General features: G+C 36.3%; 3 protein-coding genes across 4 annotated transcripts; all 3 read left to right on the top strand.

Moving 5' to 3' along the window:
• The first annotated feature begins 901 nt into the window (after positions 1-901).
• On the top strand, positions 902-6,643 carry LOC104886317 (uncharacterized). The gene is made up of 8 exons (XM_010670792.4): positions 902-1,281; positions 1,387-1,460; positions 2,599-2,679; positions 3,710-3,794; positions 4,070-4,167; positions 4,341-4,428; positions 5,122-5,464; positions 6,010-6,643. The coding sequence occupies exons 1-8, from the start codon at positions 1,009-1,011 to the stop codon at positions 6,261-6,263; spliced, it is 1,296 nt and encodes a 431-aa protein (XP_010669094.1). The 5' UTR covers positions 902-1,008; the 3' UTR covers positions 6,264-6,643.
• A 758-nt stretch (positions 6,644-7,401) lies between these two features.
• Positions 7,402-11,587, top strand: LOC104886380 (rhodanese-like domain-containing protein 4, chloroplastic). Its single transcript, XM_010670856.4, has 8 exons — positions 7,402-8,479; positions 9,454-9,556; positions 9,644-9,730; positions 10,165-10,242; positions 10,336-10,410; positions 10,625-10,705; positions 10,798-11,100; positions 11,205-11,587. The coding sequence occupies exons 1-8, from the start codon at positions 7,845-7,847 to the stop codon at positions 11,250-11,252; spliced, it is 1,410 nt and encodes a 469-aa protein (XP_010669158.1). The 5' UTR covers positions 7,402-7,844; the 3' UTR covers positions 11,253-11,587.
• A 372-nt stretch (positions 11,588-11,959) lies between these two features.
• On the top strand, positions 11,960-22,085 carry LOC104886440 (cullin-1). Of its 2 annotated transcripts, none has more exons than XM_019247783.3 (20): positions 11,960-12,086; positions 14,518-14,680; positions 14,764-14,863; positions 15,383-15,568; positions 15,699-15,746; positions 15,839-16,042; positions 16,123-16,200; positions 16,373-16,462; positions 16,581-16,661; positions 16,740-16,799; positions 17,255-17,284; positions 17,363-17,449; positions 17,528-17,677; positions 17,762-17,817; positions 17,935-18,055; positions 18,141-18,302; positions 18,421-18,564; positions 18,647-18,865; positions 18,961-19,128; positions 21,614-22,085. In XM_019247783.3, exons 1-20 carry the CDS (start codon positions 12,008-12,010, stop codon positions 21,713-21,715), a joined length of 2,328 nt encoding a protein of 775 aa, XP_019103328.1. In that variant the 5' UTR covers positions 11,960-12,007; the 3' UTR covers positions 21,716-22,085. The 2 variants fall into 2 exon arrangements, with proteins under 2 accessions (XP_019103328.1, XP_010669213.1); XM_010670911.4 differs by lacking the exon at positions 11,960-12,086 and adding an exon at positions 13,500-13,711.
• The last annotated feature ends 556 nt before the right edge of the window (positions 22,086-22,641 follow it).

Raw genomic sequence — 22,641 nt, 5'->3', positions numbered from 1 at the left:
AAATCGCGTCAAGATGGTTTATGATGTAATTTTCGCGGTCCAACCCAATCATTACATTTATTTCTAAATATTATTATATTATTAAATCTAATTATTAAAATAGTAATATTAATTTACTTCTTAGATATTATTGTTATTATATATCAGTATTAATATATTAATACAAATAATATAAAATAATTATTATTAATTATTATTATTAACATTAATTATTATTATTATTATTAATTAATGATTATTAATGTTATTTATTTATAACTATCATTTTAAAATATCCAAAATACTATTATTATTATTACTTATCATTATAACAATTATTTAATATTTATATTATTATTGTTTAAATATTATTTATATATTTATTACATTCAATTTAGTTCAATTTAATTTAATTTAATTCAATTCAGTTCAGTTCAGTTCAATTCAGTTCAACTTCAATCAGTTCAGTTCAGCTCCCATCAGTTCAGTTTAGTTTAGCTGTTTTATGCCGAAGAGAACAAGCCTAAGTAGTGTTCGTGAAAAGCTACAATTAGTAGCTTTCGGGGTAGCGTTTAGTGGTGCATAATTATATATTAAAATTTCGTTTGAGTTTTAATTAATTATTTGTAGACAATTGATTTTAACCTACATCAATCTCTTACACCGCTACTTGGACAAATAACAGCTACACACCAACTACTAAGAACTATCAGCACATAACTAACAACTATTCTAACAGCTAAAAGCTACTACCACAACTATTTTTGTCGAACACACCTTAAATTAGTGTGTATTGGGTCCATTTAAGTTTTATATCCTACTTACAAGTGCCAAATTTATTATTAAGTTTCTCCAACACACTTTTTTTCTCCATTTTTAAATATTTGCACTCGCATCATAACAATGTAGCAAGTAAATAAAGACGATGGAGGGAGTAATAGATGGAGGAAGTAAATGACCGCTTAAAATAAAAATGGGTTCTAAACAGTAAACATCTGTCACATGATTCTCCGACGAGAATAACATCCAATGGCCAAAAAGCAACCAAAACCCGACTCAACTCGCCGTCGAAACCGAGTCGAACCATCAACTCAACGAGTTCAACCAACAAACTCACCTTCCAAAAACCTCCATAGCAGCAACAACAAATTCTTCGGCATCTTCTTCGTCGTCGTCTTCATCGTATTTCCCGCCATATCCATACTCATCTTCCTCCATTTAAAAAACTCTCATCCTCCTACTTCATTTGTTCATCAGCGAGGTCTCGTCAAATCGGATGTTAATTTCCAGGAAATTCTTACTGTAAATCTCTCTCTCTCTCTCTTTTACAATACTAATTTTGTTTCTGCGATTCTTTGAGTTTTTCTTATTGTTTATGGTTATTTGCTGAAACTTCAATCAATGCAGGAAAATTCTAGGGTTTCCGATAATGTTAGTCATCGGCATTTCAGCAATCCTGTTTTGGCTTACATTACTCCTTGGTACGTGATTTTTGTTTTGTCTTGTCCTTCGATCGTATGATTATGACGTTTAGTTGTTGCTCCTTGTTCAAATAATTTGACTAAAGTGTTGATTTGATATATTAGTCTACTTAACTGTAATCTACTTAATTTCCTATATGATTATGGCGATTAGTTGTATTTTAGGGACACGATCTAAGTTATATATATTCCATTATTAATAGGAAATTACCATCATGAGTACAACTCGTGCTCCGAGTATGATTTTGTGTAAATTTGAAGGTGGTTAATTGTGGTATGAAATATGAATTGATATGTATGTCTTCTTTCCACTCTCGATTAGTTAATATAATATGAGTTGAGTGATTGTGTGTTTAGAGGTTTTGGTATATATTTTTTTTGCTCAGCATATTTTGAGATTTTGAATTTCATCAATTATCATGAATTATGATGGAGTTGTCAAATTGTTTCACTTAAAGTTTGATGTGGAGGCCGGGGGTTGGTGTATACGGCTTTGCTTGCATAGACAATTGCACAAAAGGACACTTGACAGTCAAGAAGAAATGCCTTGGGACATTTTGTGGTAATTATTTCTTTACAGCTGTGTATGTGCATGTCTGTCGTAGGAGAAAAGAATCTCATTAGATCAAAGAGAGAAAGAGGTGGTTACTAATGTGGAACTCAAGTTCCATAGCTTGTTATAAAATCGTAACATTTCACACCAGGATTTGCTCCCTAGGTGCCCTTGTGGGATGGCTTTGCTTTGGACATATTCTTGCCCAAGGCCCCAAGCCCACCATCAGTATTGGCATCAACATCCATGCACAAGGACAATAGGACATTAATGAAGGGGAAGTGATTAGCTTTGCTGCCAATTATGCAGGTCTATGCAAGAAAGCTACATTGAAGGGAGAACAGGGCTATAAACTTATATAAGCCAAATATAAGGGCCCCATTTGATCAATGTGGGACTCGAGTTGGGGATGCCCTTGCCTTTGGATTATAATAGTTTATTGGTAGCCTAAGAGATCTTATCTTGGTAATTGAGGTAGAGTGAGGTGCTTATTTCTTTTAATTTTTTGTAGGTTTTTAGCAAGCATTTCTTTCCTTTTGCTAATATGAGGTCCAATACTAATAGCTCCGTAATTTAATGGTGTAGGAATGCAGCAGGCTATGATTTAGCTAAAAGGTTCTTACCCAAGTTTACACATGTATCACCTGTATGGTATGATCTTAAGAGGTATGACTTGATGGAAAATAAAAATCAATTCTCTTAACTGTATTTGTTTAACTATTCTTTTTTTCTAGTCCTCGCATTTTGTAATTCATTTAGTTATATATAAATGACAATTGTTCTTTTATATATTCCTCTTATTGGTTCATGTTGCCCTTGTGCAACCCGTTATTTTGTATTTGAATGCATTCCTTTCCTCTCTAATTTAGTTCTTTGCACAAGCTTGTTTAACTTCTCACTTCATTTGTATTTTAGAGACTCTTAAGGTTTCTTTAGGATATAGTTTGCATTCATCTTAAAGAATGATCAGAATTCGATAACATCTAATGTTTATTGAGTGCAGATTTGAGAAAAAGAACACATTTTCTCTCTTTATTTCTTTTAAAGAGGGTCTTAATCTGCATTATATTCTCCTTTAATTGTCGAATGGAGATTATCAGATTTTGTGTTTATTTCTTATCTAGGTTTTCTTCTTTAGTGTGTGTTTGTGTGGGGTGTGTGTGGGTTTGTGTTATAGAACAATAGGAATGCACTTCCCAACATTGTCCTATATAAACCACACACCAACCTCCTATACGGTCGATGTAGGATCCTTTTCCTGACATCAGTCCATAACGTTCGTCCCCCCATAAGGACCAATGTCCTTGTTTGTCACGGCCGGCTGGTTCTAGGCCACCACTCCGAGGTTTGGCTCTGATACCATTTATTATAGAACAATAGTAATTCCCTTCCCAAAAGCTAGTTTAAGAGGAGGAGAGCCCATTGTCCTACATAAACCACACACCGACCTCCCATACGGTCGGTGTGGGATCCTTTCCCTGGGATTAGTCCATAACAGCTTGTTGGGGGTGGGGGGGGGGGGTTAGAAACATTTATTGTGTGTGTGTGTCGTTATGACTTGTGCCTACCTCTATTTTCTCAAACTTCTCTATTGTCCATTTTGCTCCCCATGTATGTAGGAGAGAGGATTCTTTTTTAGTCTTCTTGTTGATGATGTTTTCTAATGTATTAAACTTCTCTTACATATGTGGGGCAGTCAAGGGACCAAATTAGTTCTGGAGGGAAGACACAACGCTGATGTGGGATGGATGTCTGAGCTGAGATTACGAGGAAACGCTCAGGTAGTACTGTAGTTAGTAGAATACTTGTATTTGGAAGAGAAATTCACGGCCTGGAAGTTTCTGCTGTTCTGTCTGTCACTGACTCACTTCATCCTTGCTGCTGATGAAAGATATTAAATAGTATATGCAACTGCAGTAGAATTATTGGACATTTATTTTTGGGTTCTTCTTTTGTGTATATTCTTTCCCTCCCCCAAATCTCCAATCTTCTATGGAATATCAAGGTCAATGGAACTTATTTTTCGGGCATATAAGATGCAATTTTTGATGTGTAGGTTCTACCAAGGGTGGTCCTTGAAGCAGTGCCAAGAGACCTGCTCAGAAACAAGAAACTGAGAGACAAAGCTATTGATCTTGTTATAACAGAGTGCAAGTAAGCAAGTAATTCTTTTAAATGTTGTGCTTTTAAGTGTATAATCTCCAGCTAAAGGTATGTGGTCAGTGTTGAAGTCGGAAACAGTAGGAAAAGTGTATGCTAATGGATGTGTTAATGTTTGTGCGCTATTTTGGTTCTTTTGTTCATCTCCAATGTTCTTCATTGCACAGGGATATGGGCTATGACGGTGTTGTCCTAGAATCTTGGTCTAGATGGGCTTCTTATGGTGTCCTCCATGATGTTTACATGAGGAAAATGGTAATCTAAGACTTATATTCTTCATATTGTCTGAATGCTGACCACTGCTTACTATATTTTATTCGTGGTGTGAATGAGTTTTGTTCCTGTTCCTCAAAAGAACTGGTGATGACTCATTTTAATTCTGTTTCTCAGCGATGCCTTCATATCAGAAAAAAGTATGAAACTAGCCTTTTAGTGAGACACTTTCTGCCTATCAAATAGATAGGTGCGCTCTTGAATTGGAAATTACGCACTAGGTTAATAAGACTGATGGGATCCTGGCAGTTTCCTTGATGTTGTGCATTGAGTTTTTGCCTTTGTTTTGGAACAATACAAGATGCCTGCAAATAGGAATTTAGGGTCAAATTTTTGTTGATATGATCCAAAGCTATTGACAGTTGATGTTTAGCTACTGAAGCATGGTGGCAAGGGGGTGGGGCTGTGGGGGAGGTCATTTTAGATATTTGATGTACAAGATATTCCTTTACCTTGCCCTCCCTTTTACAATAGTCTTATCGATTTAAGATGATTTCTAATCTTTTCGGTTAATGTTTTGCTCACTTAATTTACAGCAATCTATTTACTTGGCACAAGAGAATACTTTTTAGGTTTTCCTGCAAATTTGTTATAGTGCATAAGTAAATATAGGGTAACTTCTACTCAATGGTGCTCTAGTAATGTTATTCTTAGTCTTTTTTGTGGGAATTGCAGGCACTACAATTTATTAAGCAACTTGGCGACGCTCTGCATAATGTCAATTCACGTAGGGATAGTCAACCTCTGCAGCTAGTGTTTGTCATAGGTCCTCCATATTCAGAGAAGCTTGAAGCTCATGATTTCGGACCAGAAGATTTCCAGACCCTTGGGGAGTCTGTTGATGGTTACTCACTAATGACATATGACTACTCAAGTCCGTATAGTCCTGGTCCTAATGCACCACTGAAGTGGGTGCATTCCACGATTGAACTCCTCCTTGGTACAGATAGAAAAAACCTCGCCAACAAGATATTTGTTGGAATCAATTTCTTTGGGAACGATTTTGTAATAGCTGAAGGTATGCTATTTTCTTGAACTTTTCTTCTTCTGAATGACATTTTGTGAGCAAGGTGTTGGTTAAATAATGTTAAAATTTATTGACAAAGATACTAGGAAGGACTTGGATGATCAAAGCATCTGTTCCTCATGCAATCCTTAAATTCTCCACCCTCTGCCTGGAAATAATAGTTGCACTTAGTTGTTAGGGATGTCCGAGAGGTAGAATTAGATTACTATGTATAGCGGGAGTATAGTGACATCTTGGTGAGTCTTCAATCATAATTGGTTGGAACTTGGAATAATGTGACAATAAGTATGAATGAAAGCAGTCAGTTTCTTGGTTAGTCTGATTTCTCCTTGAAAGGCATTATTCACCTTATTGTCTTTCTCCTGAGTTTGAAATTTGATTTGGCAGGAGTGTGATAACTGCCAAACTATAGAATAAGCAATTATGTGGAAGAGGCATCCTAATTTAGCTTAGCATATTCTCTAATGCTGAAATCGTTATTCATTGGTTTCATTTAGACCATAAGACCCTTTTGACAGCTCTTTCTCGATTTATAGGTGGTGGTGCTCGAGCAATTACTGGCAGGGGTTATCTCTCTCTAGTGGACCAATACAAACCCATCATAAGGTGGCAAACGGACTTTGCAGAGCATTTCTTCTTGTACTCCGATGATCAACATCACGAACATGCAGTCTTCTATCCTACTCTGATGTCAATAGCAGAGCGACTAGAGGAAGCACGTTCATGGGGTGCTGGTATCTCAATCTGGGAAATAGGCCAAGGACTAGATTATTTCTTTGATCTTCTTTAGGTACAAACTCTAGTGACACTGCGCCAGTTATTAGCTAGTCTTGATCACCTTAGAGCATTTGGAGTCAACTCGGTCTTCCTCCATTGGCTGTTAAGTGGTTTTAGGATGCACCTCATTGGAATTTGTATATGGTCTGTTCTTCGTCCTACACAGGCTCGCACCGAGCTTGCTGTTGCTGAAAATCTTACATTTGATAGAAGGGAAAGGAAAATCTTATAGTGGTGGAATTAAACTCACTACGAAGAACTAAATTTTTGGTATAATTTGCCAAGAATTACCTTTCAAATAGTCACGTCTGTCACTTATCCTTGTATAATTTCCTTTTTGAGGGCTACTATTTCTTTTTTCTTCTGATATATTTGCATTTATTTTGCTTTTAATTATAAGATGTGAAAAAAATAGCAACTATAATGGCAAGAATCAGTGATGCATTGAAGGGGGACAAGTGATGTATGAGAAACCGATCCTGTGATCTCGAGGATCGGGGATATTTGAACCATATGAGCAACCTTATTCCTTGTGACTATAATAATACCAATATTTGTTGATAGGTCATCTTTTTGCTATAATTTTATTGATGATTGTCATCCAAATATTAATTTGAGCCAATTTTTCAGCACATAACTGTATAAGTTGCAATAAACTTTAGGATGGATGGATCATATTGCTTTTGACAAATTTAAAATTACTTGTGGTATCAAATTTACTAGAATAAGAAGAGTAGTATTAAAGATCTTAAGCAGTAGTACAACATATGACAAAAATAAATAAGCAGTAATGCAACAGATGACAAAAATAAATCATATTCTGGTACAGAGATAATGGTTATGTTTGGGGCCTTTGGGCTCTCATGAGCTATCATAGGCACTTAGTAAATTTTTTTTGTATGTCATGAACTCATGGATTAGTATTTACTATTTAGTACTCATATTTCTTTCAATTGGTATATGAATAATTGTAAAATGGCGCTACCAATTAGACGGGTTATGGATACTAAGGACTCGTTTGATTGAAGTTGGGAAGTATAACTTCCCATGAATTTGCAAGGGATATCAATATAACTATATTAGATACCAAATTCGTCTCCCACAAATAAAAACCAATACTTTCTCAGGCTTTCAGTCTGTACTATCAAGTCTGATGTACTGTTGTATTCTGGTACTGTAAATTGCAATCACGGTTGATGCTTCTCTAAACAATTTCCCAGAAATTCTAAAAACTTCTTCGTATAATTGTCATCCACACAAATCTTATAACATGAGAATCATCTGACAGCGTGGATTCTAGAGTCTAGACAATCAACAACATCTCATCCATTCATGCCACATGTCCACCATCTGGTGGACAACCAATGATTCTGCTTCCATGTCAGCTTCTTCTACCCAAAATATATTGCACTTTGCATCCTGTGAAGCCAATTCTTTTGGCTTCATTTGCTTCCTCTTAGACTCACCCATTTGAGCTTCAAAGCAAGATACCTTAGCTTTATTATCTCTCATTGTGAATTGATTATTTTTTATTTTTAAAAAATAATAATAATTTCATACCCTTTGAAATTTTTTTCTTGATTAAAACTATACTATGGAATCCCTCAATGCACTACAATTGAAGCCAATTTGTGTTCTTCCTGATCAAAGAGGAAAACCCAGAAAATTTCCTCAAATCCCAACACTTCCATCTCTCAAATTTCCACAATTTTCAACAAATAAAGTCAACCCACCAAATTTTACAGAGGATTTAGCAAGGAAATTTCATGGAAGTTTAGTACTTTTGGCTTCTGCTTTCAGTGCTCAAGTTGCTGGTGCTTTAACTTATGAGGAAGCAATAAGTCAATCAGTAAATGAAAATCCTGCAGCTGATTTTGATGCTGGAAGTGTTGTTGAAACAATTGTTCAAAACCCACTTATTATAGCTGGTGGAGTTGCTGTGATTGCAGTTCCTCTGGTTTTATCTCAGGTTTTTGGGAGCAAACCCAAACCTTTTGGTGTTCAGCCTGCTAAAGCTGCATATGCTAAGTTGGCTGAGGACCCAAATGCTCAGCTTCTTGATATAAGATCCTTGAAGGAATCAAAGGAAGTAGGTAGTCCCGATATTCGAGGATTGAAGAAGAAGGCGATTTCGGTTGTGTATAGAGGTGAAGATAAGCCAGGGTTCTTGCAAAAGTTGTCATTGAAGTTCAAGGATCCAGAGAACACTACTTTGTATATCTTAGACAAGTGAGATTCTTAAGCTTCATAATTTGTTAGTTATGTTCTTTCTTTGTTTCTGCCTTGGTTTAAGTGTTTTTTAGTTTTATTTATATATGTGGCTTTTAGTGGTTATATGTGAATGATATGCTAGCTAGAATTTGTAGTTTGAAGTAGTGTTACCTAAATTGCAAGAATGGTTATGGAAACACAAGTTGCTACCTAATGTTATACAATTAGCCCAAAAGTATACCACGTGTTAGTTCGCGTTTTTCAGGCTAGTAGTAGCTCACAAAAGGTTTAGTGAATTAGGTTATATTGTTAGCTTGAAGATTAGTTTGGATTGATTGTGTGTGAGTGTGTGACACATTGTTAAATGAATTTATACATTGAAATTTGAAAGCATTACAAAATCAAGGTGAGAGTTGTCGATTATGATAAAATTAATTGTCATTTCACAGATTGTGTATACACTAACATCAACAGTGTGTTGGATCATGTCTATTGTATGTTGAATTGAGAGTCTCACCTTCAACACATATTAAACTACTTTCATTGGTATAGTTAATAATTTCAATAGTTATTTTGCTATCTTGGTGATTAATTTCCTGCATCGATGTTACCCCAATGCCTCTAAAAGATAAAGAGGTTCCTGCCTTAGGTAGGGTGAAAAAATGTATCATCTTGTAGAACACCATTTTGAGTGATAGTATGGATGACGTCGTTTCTGAGTGATTTTCCCATGTTTTGGCCTTGCTTGGAGGTTAACAGCATCAAATTTTTACAATGAAGATCCTGGTGGAAATTTAAAATCAAGACAATTATATAATAGCTCCTACTTGATCTATTGATCCTCTTTAATGTACGAGCTGATTAATTTATAAATTTTTACCACTATTTTAGGCTGCTTAGTCTTGATCTTAGAATTTTGTTTTAAACAATACTTCTATGATGTTTGTTAGCTTATTTAATAATCTCATGTTGTCTTCATGTGATACTGTCAGATTCGATGGAAACTCTGAGTTAGTTGCAGAATTGGTGACTGCAAATGGGTTCAAATCTGCTTATGCTATCAAAGATGGAGCAGAAGGACCTCGGGGATGGCAGGTCTGTGCTGCTGCTGCTACTTTTTTTTGCACTAGGATACTTCGATACTAATATTTTGGACTAATCACATAAGCTGCTCCATTGCAGAATAGCAGTCTCCCTTGGGTTCTACCAAAAAAGTCATTCAGCCTTGATTTTACTGCTTTGACAGAAGCATTTGGTGGTGTATTTGAAGTACGTTTCCTGGATTTTTCTATGAATAAGTGTTTCAGAAAATCTTTGTTACATAAAGACTCAAATGAAACTGAAGTAGACTTTGAGAAATTTTCTACAATTTGAATTACAATTTACCAGAGAATGCTTGCTATTCAGGCTAGCAAATTATATTGGTGCTAAACTTCCATTATTACAGTTCATTTATTGGCGGATCAATGGGATGGTGTGGTGGTTGAATGCTCACCTTCCTTCCCTTGCGTCCCGAGATCAACTTGTATTACCTCTGTCCTCTCTTTCTCAGATAGGGAGTAGGGAGGCTCCTTGCACATATTACTACAAAGGAGAAAGTAATAAAGTTGTGAACAAAATGACCACCTTGTGATTTTTTTTTCCCCCTGTCATTTCTGGTATATTTTGCATTGTTACAAATACAAGGAGTTTCTGACATGCAGGAGAGTGCTGATGCATTACCACTGCTAGGAATTGGTGCAGCCACTGCTGCTGGATTGGGCTTATTGGCTTTCACAGAGGTTTAAACCGCTACTATATAGTTCCTTCAAGATTAAAGACAGACAATCTTGTCATGAGTAACGGTTCATTTTTGTATATTTTTTTTACTCCAGATGGAAACCGTTCTCCAACTGCTAGGATCAGCCGCACTAGTTCAGCTGTTCAGCAAAAAGCTTTTATTAGCAGAGGTAAGTCATCTGAACTTTCATTGGAGATTTTAGTCAAGTATTACTATTATTGAACATTATTAGGCTAAATTAAAAACAGGTAATAATTTACTCGTGTTTGAGAAAAATGACCGGCCTGATCTATGCATTTTTATCAGGCAATCAATATCTGAAATTATCTGAAGAGATATGTGACTTTGCTTAACATATTCTTTCTGGTTCTTCGTGACTGCAGGACAGAAAGCAAACATTTAAACAACTCGATGAATTTGTCACCACCAAGGTTGCTCCCAAAGAGCTTGTTTCAGATATAAAGGTCAGTCATTGATGTTCCTAAATTTTGGTAGATTTTCATACTTACTTCATGGTTTCTGATCTTCATTTCTCATATTTTGGTGCTTGTTGCAGCAAATAGGAACTGCCCTTCTACCAATAACTGTGAATAACAAGGCTCTTCCAGCACCTGCAGAGGCAGCACCTACAGAGACAGCACCTACAGAGGCAGCATCTGCAGAGGCAGCACCTACAGAGGTGGCCCCTGCCGAGGCCACCCCTGAAGCAGCTGTTGTGGAAAACAGCATTCAGAAAGCTGAAGCTGTCCCAGAACCACAAGCAGAAGTACCGGCAGAACCTGCCCCAGAAATCAATTCCACGCCTCAGAACGAAGTTAAAGCAGTATCACACCCAAGGCCACTTTCTCCATATGCTGCAGTAAATATATATAACTCCTTTCCTTTGCTTTTCTTCTTTCCTTATTCTTTAAGGTAAATGCAAAACAAATCATGATCCCTCCCCCCCTTTTCTTCTGATTGCAGTATCCAGATTTCAAGCCTCCAAGTTCCCCTTGTCCTTCACAACCTTGAGAGATGGAGATTTTCAAGAATCAGTTTTTCGCCATAAACATGCAACCGGAGTTGATGCATGTGAAATATGAGCTTATTATGGTGGGCACAAACAAGTGAAACTTGATTGTTTCCCTTACTAGGCCAGATAAATTGTATTAGTCGTTTGCTAAGATATCTTGAGGTGTTTACTGCAACTGAGGTTTTTTGGTTTTTCCTCCTCAGAATTGGTTGGATATTGTATTATATAATATGTAGCTTCTGTTAAATGATACTCCATTGTCCTTACATCTATACCAACAAATCTAAAGGGTGTACTGAACTTTTTTAGGTTGTTCAGTATATATGTTTATGTATCTTGTGCTCTTTTCTGCAATGGACCGCGATCTAGGAGAGAATCGTATTAGATACCCCCCACCACTAAAACCAGTTGTGCATTTCGACCCTCTACCTTAGATTCAATCTTCTATAAACTAAACAATGGAAGACGCCTGACGTTGATGGATGTTGATGCTCATCCAAGAGGTGAAGATCTGTTCTACAAACACGCCCACAAGGTTTGACCTGAGACTTTGAAGTAGCTGCACAATTTCACATCACACAATAACTCAACAATTATCAGTAGTTGACTTTTCAATGTGTTACTAGAGACCAGTTGCTAAGCATTGAGCATAATACAATATACTCTGTATGTAGTATATATATCTTGATCACTCTTCCCTCTCTCGTCTCAAAGGGGTAATCCTAAAATCAATTTATATTACAAACTGGTACTTATGTTGAGATTTTTGAGGTTTATTAGCTTACTCATTGTGCTCTTTCTCTTTTCTTCGAATTTTACGCTTACTCCTACAGGTTAGCACACTCTTCCTCTTTTAGTGTACTTTCTACTTATGGAACTTTGATATGCTGATAGAATTTCTTCTTTACTACTATCAATTTATGCTTTGCAACATATTTTTGCTTTGGATTGTATAGATTATAATTCCAGATACTTGGTGGGTGTAAATGAAAAATGATCCACTAGTATTAACTGGAGTTAAATTGGTAAGTTTGATACACACCAATGCACTCTTTAAAGGAAAAGGAGAAACAAAAGAGACTTAGGCTCAAAGATCAATTAAGTTGAAAATGCTGTAGTTGTTGGTGTAATATACCAAAATTGAGGCTGTTCTTGGAGTTAACTTCCCCCTCTATTTGGCTCTCACTTTACACATGACTCATATGTCACCATTTGAATCTTTGATTTTGTTTGAATAGCAATTGTAAAAATTTAATATTTTTAAAAGTACACATCAAGACACATGTAACAACATCGGTATATTTATAGGTTCTTAAAAAATGACCAAAAATGTTGAAGTGTAAACTAATAGGCGACAAATGAAGTAGTTTGATACTCCTCGGTTCTGAATAAATTGTTTTGTTAGTTTTCTTTTTATCAATATGAACCACGAAGGTAGTAGAAAGTACAAAGAAGGGGAGGGAGGGATTCGAACCTGTGACCTATCGTTCACAACACCTCAATCTTAATCACTAGCCAAGACATTCTTGGTTATGTCCTGTTAGGTTTTGACACACATATTAAGAGTAAATAGTAATAGAGCGTAATTTTTGGTAGATAGAGTTGGTAAAGTTAGGACAAAATAATGGATTGAGTGAGGGTGAGAGTTAATGGAGGACCCCACATCATAAAATAATTGCCGAGAGAGTGGGAGATATAATGAAAGGAACTACACCAAAATGGTTGAATAGACAATATGGGTTAACTTTTCATTTAAGGTAATATGAAAATTATTTACGATATGACAAACATAATACATAAATACAATTATTCGAGGATTGACGTAGTAGTCAAGTTAACATTGATTCTTTTGAAACTTTAAGAAGATAATAAATTACAAACTCCATCTTGCTTGTTAAAAAACCTAGACATAACCTAAAAGGTAAGATCCTTAAGCAAATTATACTTGATAATTATTTCGTTTATTATCGTAATACTTTTCCTACATGCATTTTCTTTCTCTCTTTTCACCCATCTCCTCTACTACTCGTCAAACTATCCTTCTAAACTATTAAGTTCACTTTCTCCGATTACATTCTCAAAAACACCCTAATAACCTTTATTATTCCGAAATACTCCATCGTCTAGAATTAAGATTATTACGAAAAGACTAACCATAATTCGGCTTTTTTAACTATTTCCCAAACACCCCGTGGCTAAGCTCTCAACCGAGGAATAAAACACCAAAGCTCTTGTCATAAAACATATTGAATCTATAGGTTATATCATAGGGGCTTTGTTTCCCATTTTAGATACCAGTCATATCATAAATTCATTTCATACCACCACATACATAATTACATAAATCCTAAATCAATCACTACCATCTCAATAACACAGACATCATCTTCATCTTTTTCTTCTCTTCATAACGGATCTTTTTCATCTTTCATTTTCTTTCATTTCGCAAGGTTTTAAGGTTAGTTCTTGATATTTACGCAGCTTTAGTATCTTTTTTTTTTCTGGAATTGTTTTCGCGTGATTATCTTGGTCGATTTATTGTCTTTTGTTTGATTTTTAATTTGATAATTCGATCACTGTTGGAATGATGAGTTGCTTTTGGAATTTGGAGTGTTAATTGGTGAGGAATTGTGAGCGAAATTGGTAATGTCGATTGTTTTTTTGTAGGGTTAGGGTTTTGATTTTTGGTTGGGAATTAGGGTTTCTGCTAGGGTTAGTTTGGATGGCAGAGAGATTATTGATATTTGGATAGAATTTCGTCGAAAAATAGAATAATTGGTTGGATTTTGACATTTTGTGTAGTGTGTGGGTGGTGTTTTTATCGTTTGATGGGAATGCGGGAGTTGAAATCTTGTCTTTTGATTTCATTTCATTGCGTACCCTTTGGGTTTAGCTGGTTACTGTTGTTGGTTTTATGGCGTCTTAGTTCCTGATGATGATCTGAGGCTTCACTCGGCACCGTCGGATCACTGATGTCAGGGAGAGGAGTTGGTAAGGTAGGGGTGGGGGAAGAAAGAATCTCTGGGGTTTTCTTTTTTGCTTTAAGTCTGAGTTAGATTGAAGAACTTTCTATTTCTTTTAATATACTATTTTTATTGTATATTGATGTGGCTGGCATTTGTAGTACTTAGCTAAATGACTGCAATTGCAACCGGTAGGGATATGCTATGAACTACGATGAATTTATGGCAGATCTCATGATCAGCTTTAAATGGGTTTAAGCCAAATTTGTGGCTGTTGGATTGATTTTGTGTTGTGTAACAGTTGGTCCAGCTGATCGAGAGGGTACGAAAATGAATGATCGTAAAGTTATTGAACTAGAGCAAGGATGGGAGTTCATGGGGAAGGGGATTACAAAGTTGAAGAGGATTCTGGAAGGATTGCCAGAGCCACCATTTAATTCTGAAGACTACATGATGTTGTACACGTAGGTGCCTTATATAGTCATGTTTGACGTGTTTTTGTTTTCGATACTGTTGTTGTACAATTAAATGTCCTATTCAAATGCAGGACGATATACAATATGTGTACTCAGAAACCCCCACATGATTACTCTCAACAGCTCTATGACAATTACAAACAGGCTTTTGTGGATTACATCAACTCGACGGTAAGGCTATACTGTACTTTTGGTGCATTGCTCTTTGTCCGAGGGTCATTGTTTATGTACCTGTGCATTTTTGCTGATGACAAGACCCAAGAAAAGAAAAGGGAACTTGTTTTGAACTATTGATTTACATCTGTACATACCCTCATGGGTGGTAAATGCCGTAGATCTATTTTTCAGAATTAGAAAATGTGATCTGCTAGTTATTTCTAGGGATTGCTCCAACATGTCCATTCTAGGAAGTGTTGCCAGACTGCCAGTTCAATTAATTATTCCTCCTCCTCTTTATGGCAATTTATCTCTATTAGATGCATTGCTAATTAAGTTGGCTGTCGTACTTTCCTTATACAGGATGATATTAGTTCCGCTATTGGTCTCATTTTTCTTACGAATTTCCCGAATACTAATTCATGTATCTGTACAGACTGTATAAACTCTTTCTTGCAAGTCTACCCTGCATGCCAACTCCGTGCTCGTAAGTTCTAACACTTTATATTGTTTCTTTCCATTTCTTTGAATTAGGTTTTACCTTCTTTGCGGGAGAAGCATGATGAGTTTATGTTAAGAGAACTTGTGAAAAGATGGGCAAATCATAAAGTAATGGTCAGGTGGTTGTCTCGTTTCTTCCATTATCTGGACCGGTATTTCATTGCTCGGAGGTCGCTTCCTTCTTTGAATGAAGTTGGACTGACTTGTTTCCGTGATCTGGTAATGACGTACTTTTCATGTCCATGTTAATGTTATATTTGCTCTCTGCTTAGTTTTGCTCTTGCTTGCTTGTACACTATTGCTATCTTCTGAAGGGCTGAGTTAAGAATGTGTTTCTTTCTCTTATCAGGTTTATCAAGAAATATCTGGCAAAGCCAAGGATGCTGTTATAGCCCTGGTAAGTTCTGAAGTTTTTTCCTGCTTTTTTGTATGTTTTTTTTTTCACATGTTATGCACAAAGATGAGAGATGACACGGTGTTTTTTATCAGATTGATATAGAAAGAGAAGGTGGGCAGATTGACAGATCATTATTGAAAAATGTACTTGATATATATGTTGAAATTGGAATGGGACAAATGGATCACTATGAAAAAGACTTTGAAGCTCATATGCTGGATGATACTGCTGCTTACTACTCGCGCAAAGCGTCTAGCTGGATTCTTGAGGACTCTTGTCCGGAATACATGTTAAAGGCAAGCATTTTCTTTCAACCGCAATTTTGATCTTGGACATAAAATAGTAACCTAATCTAATCTGGTTTTGGACAACACAGTCTGAGGAGTGTTTGAAGAAGGAGAAAGAGAGAGTGGCTAATTATTTACATTCCAGCAGTGAGCCAAAGCTTCTGGAGGTTAGATTAGTTTTTTTCCCCTAGTTAAGCATATCTTCCTTTTATTATTGCCTATGTTTTGATTCTATTGGGCAGAAAGATTTTCTCAGAATTTCCTTGTTTTGTATGAATTGTTTGGTCTTTTTCTTACTTTGGTTTGCTTTTGTCGTACTATTGGTACTCCACTACCCAGAAAGTGCAAAACGAGTTGCTATTGGTTTATGAAAGCCAATTGCTTGAGAAGGAGAATTCGGGATGTCGTGCATTACTGAAAGATGACAAGGTATATCTAGCATTTACGTCTTTTTATTGGTTGCAGCTTTTCTGCTCTTTTTTTTATATATTCTATTTAATTACTTTGTGATTGAAGGATATTGCCTTTGCAACTTGATTCTGTTTAGGTGGATGATCTTTCCAGGATGTACAGGCTTTACAGTAAGGTTACCAAAGGATTGGAACCCATTGGCAGTATCTTCAAACAGGTACAATTTACTCCTTACTTTGAATTGGTCGACTTTGTCTTTGTAATTTTGTTAATGTGAACTGTGGTTTTCGTGCAGCATATAACTGATGAAGGAACAGCCTTAGTGCAGCAGGCCGAAGATGCTGCTATCAGCAAGGTATGGCAAGTCCCACAATCATTATTGAAATGTTGCTTGTTATTGTCTCTACTCCACCCCTAGTTCTATATGGCTATGAAGAGATGGATATACTTTGATTGCTTGAGTTGAGTCAAAGCTATATTTTGGTTTGGATTACAATGAGTGAAATGTCGTAAGCTTTAAACAAAGAAACAAAGCAGACAATAAATGTTTCAATAATCTATTGGTACTATTTGCTTCCATATTTATGTTTGTATTGTTTGCTATTTGATTAGTTTTAAAAGAAAATAGGGGAATAGCTACTATATTCCAGATTATGTTTTCTTCTTTAATGTTTGTGTAGCCAGGAATGTGGATTGAATAGAATTGTGACCATCTGCTAATTACCCTTCTAGAGCATATATTGCGGAATGCCTAGTTGCTCTATTTATTGTAATATTTTATGTTTCTGGCTGACACAACTTCCTCGGCAGGCTGAAAATACTGGTGGTTCACATGAGCAGGCAGGTCCCTTAACTTGCAGCTTCACATATGAATCTGAATGGGATATTTGGGGTGACTTGTTTGCTTCTTTTCATTAGGTCTTCGTCAGGAAAGTAATAGAGTTGCATGACAAATTCATGACTTATGTCACCGATTGCTTCAACAGCCATACCATATTTCACAAGGTTTGCTTTTTGAGAAATAATTGGTGAGATTTGGTTCCTGTTGCTGTTGTTTGTAGCTGACATGTTGCTTCTATGTAGGCTCTTAAGGAGGCTTTTGAGGTATTTTTGAACAAGGGTGTTGCTGGTAGCTCAAGTGCTGAGTTGCTAGCTACATTCTGTGATAACATTCTCAAGAAAGGTGGGAGCGAAAAACTAAGCGATGAGGCTATTGAGGATTCACTTGAGAAGGTAACTTGCTGTCAACTTTTCAGCTTTAGTTCTACTGAAGTATTCTATATTTCTATTGCTGATTGTGCTTTCAAATATTTATAGGTGGTGAAGCTTCTGGCCTATGTCAGTGATAAAGACCTGTTTGCTGAATTTTACAGGTCAGCAATCTAGCATTTCTTCTCTCCATTCACATCCACTAATTTTCTAATCATCCCCTTTATGGTTGTTTCTATTGATGTGTTTTAATGCTGTCTCATACTCTTGATGTAAAATAGAAAGAAGCTCTCTCGCCGGCTACTCTTTGACAAGAGTGCTAATGATGATCATGAAAGAAGTATTTTAACCAAATTGAAGCAGCAGTGTGGCGGACAATTCACATCAAAGATGGAGGGGATGGTAGATTGCTAATAGCTTTCATGCTTAGTGTTCAGTGACTGGAATTGAGGTGGATGGTGTTTAACCTCTTTGCTTCTCCTTTCAGGTGACAGACTTGACCTTGGCGAGGGAGAATCAAACTAATTTTGAGGAATATCTTAGTCAGAATCCAGATGCCAGTCCTGGTCTTGATTTGACTGTGACTGTTCTGACAACTGGGTTCTGGCCAAGTTACAAATCTTCCGATCTTAACCTTCCCGCTGAGATGGTAATCAGTGCCTTTTAGGTCATAATTCTTTTTTCTGTGGTTTTTCGATGAAAGGTGGTTATCAGGGTGTGGCCTGAGCATATTGCCATATGTTAAATTATTCTTAATGTTCTCGTAGGTGAGGTGTGTTGAAGTTTTTAAGCAGTTCTATTCAACTAAAACAAAGCACAGGAAGCTGACCTGGGTTTACTCATTGGGAAGCTGTAATATTAATGGCAAGTTTGGTCCAAAAACTATTGAATTGGTTGTCGGAACTTATCAGGTAATTATTTTGAAGTGAACTTTTCAAGTGATGCTTCGGATTTATAATATTAATCCATCATCCTGATGTACTTTCCTTGTAGGCTGCTGCTTTGATGCTCTTTAACACATCAGACCGACTGAGTTATTCAGAGATAGCAACTCAACTAAATTTAGCTGATGAAGATCTGGTTAGAGTGCTTCAATCTTTATCCTGCGCAAAGTATAAGATTCTTTTAAAGGAGCCAAACACGAAAACCGTGTCCCCGACTGATTGTTTTTCATTTAACTCTAGTTTCACTGACAGGATGAGGAGGATAAGAGTATGTGCTCTCCTTCCCCCTTTACCTTAATTCTGAAAAGTGATTTTGTAGGTCCAACTTTGGCTCATTTATTTTCTTTTAATGCTTGCATATAGATTCCTCTTCCTCCGATGGATGAGAGGAAAAAGGTTGTTGAGGATGTTGACAAAGATAGAAGATATGCTATTGATGCCTCAATTGTACGCATAATGAAAAGTAGGAAGGTTTTGGGGTACCAGCAATTAATCACAGAGTGTGTGGAGCAGCTAAGCCGCATGTTCAAGGTATATCTTTCCTTTATCAACAATTTTGTCGAGGGCATTAGCTAGATACGGTATTTTATTGTTGCTGCTGTTCTTGTGGAGCAAGGGAATCTATCACTTACCTCCCCACGTTTTGATAGTGTCATTTACATCTCTATAGCTTTTGTAGCTTGTGTCCTTGAGTCTAGCTGTGAATCCATACAGACTACACAGGATTGTGCTAACCAATTAGACCTTAGATTGTGGGAAAGCTCCATTTTATATGATTGATAACAATTTGAATTCAATCAAGTTGAAAACACGAGGCAACAACCACCAATGAGAAGAGCAGGCTGGCCTGCGTGTTGGTACAGGGCTGGGAGTATGAGTGGTTATCATGATTGGTAGTCCCAAACTGTCAAACAAGGAAGAGGCAGAAAATTACTTTCATGAACAGAGGGATGGGGGGTTGGAAAGTGAGGTTGGAGGCAATAGGGAATTAAGATGACAGGATAGAAAGAGAGCTCTTTGGATTTTGGGGGTGTGGAGTGATGGAGTGCAGATCATTGCCTTATTGGGCGCTTTTTTTTTTTTTTTTTTTGCGGATGGCAGAGAGAGGGGGGGGGGGTGCTGTGTGGCACAACCAGGTGCAAGCACTTTGCATTGCTATGTGGAAATGGCTCTAGTACAGGTGCAACATTAAGATGGACTTTACAAATTACAAATAATTTTCGAAGTTGGGAATGGATAACATTGCAGTAGCCTGCTGCCGCCTACTGTTATGTAAATGTCTTTGAAGTGGACTTGTCTTTTATCATGGTGAAGTATCCTTCAAGATATAGGATGGAATTGCTTTTTTGTTTGGTTTCCTTCGTTTGTGTCAATCTTTGGAAAATTGGTGTAAGCTACTTAGTTCTTTATTGGGTTTATTGTTGACTTCGTATGGAATTGTATACGTATATCTGTGGAAAGGGTTACATCTAGAGGTTGTAAAGATGGAATTAGTTTCCTTTGGTTAATGACTTTGACTGTAGGAAGTAGCTGTAATATGGCAAAAGTACCCCAATGCAGCTACAGAAGTTGCTCTTTCATTAGCAATTGTGTATGTTGGGTGAGAGAATAATGTAAGTACATCGGGAAATAACTTACATAGGGAACTTGGAAAATGGATTTTAATGATCAATCTATGGTACAAGATTTACTTCCACGGTACTTGAAGCTTCCTGCTAGCTTGTATCCTACCCAACAAGGCCTCAATAATTTAAGAATTTTATGCTTGGTTAGTTGGTTTAAACTGTCTCTCTGATTACTTACGTTTATCAGAGGTAAGATTGTGCATTTGCAAACCTTCTTGATACTTCTTCTTTGTAGAGTCGATTGTCCATTCTAGGGCTCGGTGGTGGTAGTGCTTTTCTAAATGCTGGCTAGAAATATATGTAATAATTATTGAATAACTTGTTGTGTGGACTGGGGATGCTTTTTCTTCTCATTTTGGCATACTAGATGCAGGGAATGTTAATCTATAATCAGCTCATTAGTAGGTACAATGAGACTGAGATAGAAGATGACTGATAAAAGTTAAGCCAGAGCTAAATAGCATTTTTGTTTTTGTTTTTTGTCATGATGAATGAACTATAAGAGATCAAGGAGTTATAGATCATATTTATTTATTTTTGAACGAAGTTCACCTGATTGAAAACGGCCAAATTGATTGATAGGTTGGGGATTGGGCTACCAGCCTACCATCCTACCATCCACAGTAGTAAAAAAGTCAAGTGAAGAGTGAGATTCAAAGTCTCAGAGGAAGAAACTCAGAGTCATAGAGATACGGATTGAACTAAAACCTACATTTTCCATTCCTGAAGCATAAAAGAGATCTAAACAAAACTTGCAAAGCAACACTTATAATTTCCAGAATATGACCTTTGATCATTAATGTCCTGAAAAATCTGTGTATCCATAATGTGAAAATAACACTTCTAAATTTATTATCAATAGTATCCTCATGAGACTTTCAGTCTATATTTTTTTCTGGGACATGCTGGTAAATAAGAATATTTGAAAACAAACGAAGAAGTGAACTAATAAAGTGTTCAAGTTATTGACAAACAGTGGGAGTATATGTTTTGAGAGTTTCTTTGATCCTTTCCAAGCATAAGAAACTCACCATTAGTTTAATAGTATTTTACATTAACTGCTAAACCCCTCTGCGTACTGAAACCCGATAGCCGTACATGTAAGTGGTATACTTCTGATTTAATATAACAAAACGAGGTTGTGAATTGCATTCTCGTACCGTGAATTAGGTAACACTGGTTTTGACCTGTCCCCCTCCCCCTGGCGTGAGTGATGACTGTTCTTTGTTATTTCCAGACTGGTATGGTTTGAATATTCTTTTGATCACGTTGAGCAATAAGAAATTGTCTTTAAAGCAGTTGTAGGCAGTTTGACATTGGAGCTTTGTACACCTTAAGTTTAGCTAGTTGTCCACTTGCCCCGGTGCATGACTGTTGTTTGTTCTTTCCAGCCTGATTTCAAGGCAATTAAGAAGAGGATCGAGGACTTAATAACCCGAGATTATATTGAAAGAGACAAGGAGAACCCGCAGCTATTCCGATACTTGGCTTGATCATATGTTTGTGTCCATTTGAGCTTTCCTTCCAACTTCCAAGGTTTCATATGTACCAAATCCAGCATGATAACAAGAGTAGGTTTTATTGTACAGTAATTTGGTTTTCCATGAGTTAAAATTCTTAGTGAAATTTATTTTTTGGCTCATGCAATCAAAGAAATTAAAGACATGATATGTTCAATTTTAAATGTTATACCAATATGAGGTGAAGTTGTAGAAGTTGTATCTTCTTTTTTTATTTTTGTTGTCCACCACATTCTTCAGATTTGGGATGTATGTGAGTTTGGGGGATATGATTGTAGTTTGTACCTGTAAGCTGTAATATCTTACCTTGTATTTTTATTTGCACTTCCTGTTGTTGCTTTAATAGTTCTTTGTTATGTCCAGACTTAGAAGTTTTAACTCAAGTATTCAAGACCAAATAATAAAGTGAACGCAAAAACTGGCGGTCAATAGATTAATGATAAACCAATTTTGGTCGTTGGCCAAATTAGTATTTTGGATAGTAGCAGCAGAGAAATAAGTATTTCATCCGAATTTTTTCAATAATAAAGTTTTGATTTCACGCCTTGTAATAAAACTATGGTAAGCCCTAAGTGTTCCTCAATTTGTGTGTAAAATGGTTATCTTATAAGTCAATAGTGTCTTTTATGTATGTTAAAGGGCTCACATATATGTATCTTAATAGGTCAGCTTATCCCTCAAAGTGAGCATATTTATTATATAAATGGCCTTTTAGGATAAGTTAACTTCGTCTTATTATATTTTCCTCCCGTATTAAAATATAGTTTTCGTTTCCTGTTGAAAACATATCTTCCTCTCGTAGAAATGTAGTTTTCGTTTTTTTTTTTTGCATGGTTTCTAACATGTATTTTTCACCATTTAATAAACAATATGAAAGGTGATATTATAAAGTAAACATA

The sequence above is a fragment of the Beta vulgaris genome, chromosome 1 (assembly GCF_026745355.1).
Source record: "Beta vulgaris subsp. vulgaris cultivar EL10 chromosome 1, EL10.2, whole genome shotgun sequence".
Classification (NCBI taxonomy): Eukaryota; Viridiplantae; Streptophyta; class Magnoliopsida; order Caryophyllales; family Amaranthaceae; genus Beta; species Beta vulgaris.
This window is presented reverse-complemented; position numbering and strand designations above follow the sequence as displayed.

What these genes read in the sequence shown, in the direction of transcription:
- LOC104886317 (XM_010670792.4), top strand. Translation starts at nt 1,009, where the DNA reads ATGGCCAAAAAGCAACCAAAACCCGACTCAACTCGCCGTCGAAACCGA. An exon ending in ATTTCCAGGAAATTCTTACT is followed by an intron (nt 1,282 to 1,386) that starts GTAAATCTCTCT and finishes CAATCAATGCAG; the next exon opens with GAAAATTCTAGGGTTTCCGA. An exon ending in ATGTTTACATGAGGAAAATG is followed by an intron (nt 4,429 to 5,121) that starts GTAATCTAAGAC and finishes TGGGAATTGCAG; the next exon opens with GCACTACAATTTATTAAGCA.
- LOC104886380 (XM_010670856.4), top strand. Translation starts at nt 7,845, where the DNA reads ATGGAATCCCTCAATGCACTACAATTGAAGCCAATTTGTGTTCTTCCT. An exon ending in CATTTGGTGGTGTATTTGAA is followed by an intron (nt 9,731 to 10,164) that starts GTACGTTTCCTG and finishes TCTGACATGCAG; the next exon opens with GAGAGTGCTGATGCATTACC. An exon ending in CACTTTCTCCATATGCTGCA is followed by an intron (nt 11,101 to 11,204) that starts GTAAATATATAT and finishes TTCTGATTGCAG; the next exon opens with TATCCAGATTTCAAGCCTCC.
- LOC104886440 (XM_019247783.3), top strand. Translation starts at nt 12,008, where the DNA reads ATGTTGAGATTTTTGAGGTTTATTAGCTTACTCATTGTGCTCTTTCTC. An exon ending in TTAACCTTCCCGCTGAGATG is followed by an intron (nt 18,303 to 18,420) that starts GTAATCAGTGCC and finishes ATGTTCTCGTAG; the next exon opens with GTGAGGTGTGTTGAAGTTTT. An exon ending in TGGTTGTCGGAACTTATCAG is followed by an intron (nt 18,565 to 18,646) that starts GTAATTATTTTG and finishes CTTTCCTTGTAG; the next exon opens with GCTGCTGCTTTGATGCTCTT.